The following is a 6,018-nucleotide window of genomic DNA, read 5'->3' as shown; positions in this document are numbered from 1 at the left end:
GGATTCTCTTTATCGAGTTGCGATGGATGGCTTGAGGGTTTATCGTGTGGAATTTTTATGGTAGGGAAAGTCGGAGTTTCCACTCGAAACAGCAAGCGACTAGAGAGCGTCTGTTGAGGGAGCATGGCAGGACGGGAATTGTGGGGGGTAGAAGGAATCATATTCAATCGTAGTAGTAGTAGTAGTAGTAGTAGTAGTAGTAGTGGTGATGGTTACTACTACTGCTTCTTCTTCTTATGCTAATGAAGGATTCAATTCAGAGAATCGTACTGTTGGGTTCGGGGAATCTTAGGTCGTTCTATGTTGGATACGGAAAAGGCCCAAATTTTGCCGATTTTTCGTGTAGTAAGCGTTGTAGTTTATCAGCTTTATATAATGTTGAATTCTCTTTTGCGTCGACCTTCCCGCGCCATTCGTCGGTTTACTCCGGGGTTGATGTTCGTAATGTTAAGTTTACTAGTAGAAGTAGAGGGCGCTGCGGAGGGCGAGCGGAGAAGTCTTGCAAGCGAAGATGGAGGTAATGGAGGGACACGGCTGGTTGGAGTCTCTAAGATTGACTTATGAAAATGGGTCCTATGAGTTTGGGAGCACCTTTTGAAAAGGAGTTGGTGATGTTGCGGTAGACGGAGCGGAAATCGATCGTTTTGCTACATCGTTGGGAATTACTCGAAATTTGGTATGCATTTTTTAAATAAAATTCATCATAATTTCGGATTTTGATTATTAAGTGGAATCCTAACATCTCTTGAAACACTAGTGAGAAATGTATTTCACGACTACTGCATATCACCGCGAATATCCCGTTTTTCACACTTCACGTAAAACGGGTGAGACTCTATTGATAAGAGTAGGTTCGGCAGCGATCGCGTCTGGACTATGGGCGAGTGGTGGTGTCGGTGGGAACTCCTTCGTGGGAGGATTGCTGTCGTCGTTTTTGATGATAATATGTGCGGAGCTGGGCGACAAGACCTTCTTTATAGCGGCAATATTGTCGATGCGTCACAGCCCGGTGGTGATCTTAATGGGAGCGATGATGGCTATGTTTACGATGACGGTAAGAGGAGGGGAAGGTGCTTCGCTCCGCCTTTTTGGGGAGAATTATTGCTGTGGTTCGCTGAGGATGTGGTAAGGAATGCATAATCGATCGTGTGATCGATATGAAGTCCCGGGATGATGGGGTTCTGGAAGAATTCATTCTGCTCTAACGCTTCTATCAAATGAGCCGATTGGTGCAAAATAATAATGGAGTTTCACAACCCGTTTTACGTGAAGTGGCGTCGTAAAACTCGGTGAAAAACTCGATATTCGCGGCCTGTAGTAGTCGTAAAATATGTTTTTCACTAGTGTTTTTCATATCACTAGGGTGGTGAAACTCCATTAATAATAACTCGTAATAAAATTGTATAACCGTGTAATCAAACGCAACTGCAGATCATCACGGTGAATGACCATCGCTCGCCCTCCAACAAAGTCCACATCAATTTGGAAGCAGAGTGCTCCACCGCGGGGAAAGATTCCCTTTTGGAATTCCGTCTCCCGTATTGCTTTTGTAAATGTCGATTTGGTTTCTGACAGGTCCTTTCAGCTGGTCTCGGTCTGCTCCTGCCAGCACTGCTGAGCAAAAAAGTTACTCATTATTCGTGTATTGTGTTATTTGTCTATTTTGGTGAGTACTGTCGTCAAGTGTTTCCGCCCATTGTCGTTTTCCAGGCCTCCGTTTGTTGAAGGATGCGTATGAGCTGAGCGATGGAACGTCGGGGGAGTTGGCCGAAGTGGAGATGACCATGAAGTGAGGGAGAATCTCGCTCGCCCGATATAATTATGGTATTTGAAAGGGACATTGATTCTTTATTGTTGTAGCAGGAAGAAGAATGAAGAACAGGAGAAGAACGTGGCCGAGCAGCAACAAGCTGAAATAGAAGCGGGGGAAGCGTCAACGTCTAGCAATGTAAAGGTCTCCGGTTCGATCTCTGGTGGGGGTATTTTTCCCCTTCAGGCTGACAATACTACAGCATCACCATGGTACTCGGCAGAGAACAGAGCTGTTCTTGTGCAGGTCCTCTTTTGTATCTTCCACGCTCAACCTAAAGATATTATCTGTTTAGTCGTTCGTAATGTCGTTTTTGGCGGAGTGGGGTGACCGAAGCCAAGTGGCCACAATTGCCTTGGCTTCTTCTAAAAGCCCCTATGGGGTCGTGCTGGGCTGCGTATTGGGACATTGCATATGTAAGGGCAATTTCGGGGCGCGGTGAGGGTTTTGTGCAACTAGAGCGAGTTCTTTGAAAAAATATTCATTGTTGATGTTACGCACTGTGGAGATTTTGTACATGCGTGCATCTTACGTGTGCGTTTGGCATATCTAAGGTCAGTGCCGTACACATTTGGGCATCAGCTTCGGAGTCTGGGTTCGTTGGGTTGCCGGAGGCGTTCATTTCTTAGTAGCCACGAGATTACTCCCAGAATAAGGGCCCAGAATTTTAGCGGTTTGTCCACGGTCTCGGGATAAGCGAAAATCCAGATAACGGCACTGTCTGAGGTGGAGCATGAACATTGACGGGATTCCCCATCGGAATATGTGTTTATGATGTTATCATTGCTGATGGAACCGTCGAAAATTTCCTCATAGTTTTCTGATGCCCCTCCCCCTCCTCAGGCACGGGCATTGCCGTTGTGGGAGGACGATTATTGGCGAGTAAAATATCACAAAGGCAAGTCGCCGTCGCCGGTGGAGTCCTCTTCCTCATCTTCGCCTTGAGTTCGCTGCTCCTCGGTGTTGATGTCAGTGCTGATGCGGGACGGTGAGAAAACTGATAGAAAAAGGGGAAAATTGCCCCTCCCCCCCACTGTCGTTGTAAATAGTATTCTATTCTGGTCTGCATGAGACAGGCCTCGTTGTGCTTTCCTCCTAATAGGGTATCATTAGTTTTCATATTACTCATGGTTGACTTAAGTGTGTCAATGATGCGGTGATGATGTCTTTTCAGGGGTGTTAATCTGTGAATGCAGCAAGAGATCTCAGCCCGTTGTCGATCTGTCCGATGGGAGGACATACCGCAGTCGGTGACGATGGCGGCGTTGATTGACTTGATGCGGGGTCATGGATTTGACTACGGCGGAAATGTTCGCTCGATTAACTGGCCATTCGACAGGGTCTCTCGGAATGGGTCTGCTATAATAAGATTTGAAACCCACGAGTTTGCGGAAAAATTCAAGAAAATTTTTAACGGTTACACGTGGAAGGAGTCGGCGACTAAGAGTCGTCTTGAATGGTCTCCTGAGAGGACCGACGGTTTGCCGGAAATATGGGGTAAAACGCCCGCCTCGGAAGCTGTGGTGATCATAAAGGGTTTACCCTCGAATTGCACTTACGCTCGACTGCAGAAGTTCTTGAAACGTTATTATGGTCCGATAACGCGATGTCGACTGGGCGCGCGCGATGGGCACTATTTTAGGCAAGTTGTGTGCACATTTGCGACGGTGGGGGCGGCTAGGTCGGCCCTGAGGAGCAGTAAACTCGCGTCGGATGGCAACCGGAAGTGCATGAGAATATTGAGGTCATTTGGTGGTCCTATCTCGTTTGAGGCACACAAAGAGGAGGAAGAGGAGGAGGTGACAGAGTCCGATGCCTCGGGGGCAGGGAAGGAATCTAATACGACGGTCCTTGACTCGAGTGGTGGTGAGGAAACGACAACGGCAGTGGAGGACGACTCCTCGATGGGGAGTTCTTCTCCTAGGGTGGATGAGGTCGGCCTCTTGGCCATCCCGGACCCACCAGCAACGTTGTCGTGGTACAATGTCCCTCCTATTTACACAGCAGAGAAACTCATGCGTTTCTTCCTGGACTATGGTCTTCATATGGGACCGCTGTCACCGTATCGATCCTGTGATGTTATCACGGATGAGCACACTTCGGTGGCGCTGGTACACTGTGCGTCAATGCAAAAAGCGCGCGCCCTGCAGCAGGCACTGTATGAGTTCCCAGGGCTTGTTGGGGACCATGGGTCGATGAAAGTGACGGAGGGGAGGAGAGATACGTTTTTCATCGATGCTTTACCGGTATGTTGGGGTGCAGATGCGAGTCGGACCGTAGTTGCGCTGAACGTCCCAGTTAATTTGTCTCGAGAAAAGCTGATCGAAATCATGGCGAAATTCGGCGATGTTAGTCAAGTTGTCGTCCGATCGTATTTGAGCTGTGGAAGGGTGACGACTTATGGTTTGTGTCGGTTCGTTAGTCGAGGCTCCGCATCGTTCGCCGCTGAGATCAGCAGAATTCCTATCACCCAACAGGACTGCGGATATCGAACGATGTTGGCTTTGCTTGGCCAGAAGGCTCGCTTGAAGTCGCTGACGTGGTTGATGAGCAACGAGTGGTATTTTGATATGAACCGTCGTAGGCAGCAGGCCTGGGCAACAACGCCTTTGGGGTATTACTACTACCCTCCGATGCTGCCGCCCTCAACGACGACCATGGTAGAGGTTCCCTCTGTGCCGCTACCACCCATGGAAGATGCGGAGAATGAGGATGGAATTTGGTATGAACGCCGACCACGATTTGAGAAGATCAACGATGAGGTTGGAAAAGCATCGACGGACTCTCCTCCTACTGATGAATGCCTGGCCTCGAATGGTGTGTTGAGGCCGCTGGTGTTCCCTCCTCCTCAGTGGAGAGGAGGAGGGTATAGGAAGGTGAATGAAGAGCCTCTTTGTACGATAATGTGGCCGCGACATGTCCGAGGAAGCTTCTTGTGAGACGCAGCGTGTAGTGGTTCATAACAAGCATGCAGAGTTGTCTTCAGCGACTGGTTTGAGTTTAAAGGGCATTGCTATTGTTACAGCGGCTTTCGGGTTTGTTGACTAAGTCAACTATGAGCAAACCCGAAAGCGACTAATGTTGACCACCGTAACTAGAGAGAACATGACTAAATCAACTTGACTTCTACGAATCATCAGTTACGTCGATCATCAGTATACCGCATATGCTCCGCTTCAGGAAGGTTTGAATCTATGACTGCCACTTGGAAACGATACTGCGACCACGGCGTTTCCAATAACGTCTTCGTCCAGCCCAGCACTACTATTTCGCGTGGAAGACAGCGACGGCGGTTTTCTAAACGCGATATCGCTTGAGAGGATTCTGTTTTGGTGGCTCCGTGCTTACTGCCTTATGCAGACCAGTTTGGTGCTTGAAGGATCTCATCTCGAGGGCCACTACAACGATGACTGTCTCAAGTCTAGTATGGTGGGAACCGTACGCGGAACTTGGAGGACGCTCTGAGGCTTCGGCGTGGATACGGTGATCGGACGTTACAAGGCCTCTATGGCCTTGTGTGGATTTAGGGAGGCCTCAGGGCAGTGCATGTGGGAAGGAGAGCAACGCCTACGGTGGTGTCGGCGAACAGAGCCTTCCCGCTTAGTCATATTTAGATGCCAGCAGACCCTTGGAAGCTCCCCCTCCCCCCTGCCTGCAAAGTGAGCGTTGTCAACGGCTCTCTTTATTATAGTCTCATAGTAGGGAGATGCTCTCCAGCGGCGATATAGTTTCACGCAGGAACGCTATGCGCATGCGTGCTGAATGCACTAGTTCATTGATCCCCCGTTGGTTTAACCTTATTGTCTCTTCGTCCCGTCTTCCCTATGCCTCCTGCGCGCGTCGTGTTCCTGGGAAGTCCTCTAACTCCAAATCACAAGGCTCTAACAGCGGCAACAGCTCAACAGTAAATTGACTGAGCTTCTATCACTTGGTTAGACGCTATAACAGGCTCGAAGAGGCGTTCACTGATTATTGTCTATTGTGAATTACAATTGATATTTAATTCTGTCATGTTCACCATTACAACGAATGAACGACTGTTGTGTTAGTAGCAAGTTATCAGCCGATTGGACCTAGTCAGCACGCACGAACATGCGCCCAGAGTAGCCGGTTTGTCCCCCCACGCGACATTGCCATATCCATTATTCCTTCTTATATCTAAGTGTTGTGTTGCACCAGTGCATTTAACTTAGCATCAGTTTGGGAAA

At 48.7% G+C, this 6,018-nt stretch overlaps 2 protein-coding genes across 2 annotated transcripts in view; one reads left to right on the top strand and one right to left on the bottom strand.

The window, feature by feature from the left end:
• Positions 1-848: 848 nt before the first annotated feature.
• On the top strand, positions 849-5,414 carry Pmar_PMAR022544 (hypothetical protein; the record flags this gene model as incomplete). Its single annotated transcript, XM_002782170.1, has 7 exons — positions 849-1,054; positions 1,576-1,666; positions 1,836-2,056; positions 2,106-2,226; positions 2,654-2,798; positions 3,453-4,686; positions 5,349-5,414. Coding segments are annotated over 7 exons (2,084 nt in total), but the record flags the coding sequence as incomplete, so codon positions are not given.
• A 580-nt stretch (positions 5,415-5,994) lies between these two features.
• The window catches only part of Pmar_PMAR022543 (hypothetical protein), a gene marked incomplete at both ends in the record, with an annotated part of 555 nt that continues 531 nt past the window's right edge, over positions 5,995-6,018 (bottom strand). The window contains one exon of the mRNA XM_002782169.1: positions 5,995-6,018. Within this exon, the coding sequence (XP_002782215.1) occupies positions 5,995-6,018 (24 nt within the window).

This window comes from Perkinsus marinus (genome assembly GCF_000006405.1).
Source record: "Perkinsus marinus ATCC 50983 genomic scaffold scf_1104296939976, whole genome shotgun sequence".
In the NCBI taxonomy this organism is placed as follows: Eukaryota; Perkinsozoa; order Perkinsida; family Perkinsidae; genus Perkinsus; species Perkinsus marinus.
This window is presented reverse-complemented; position numbering and strand designations above follow the sequence as displayed.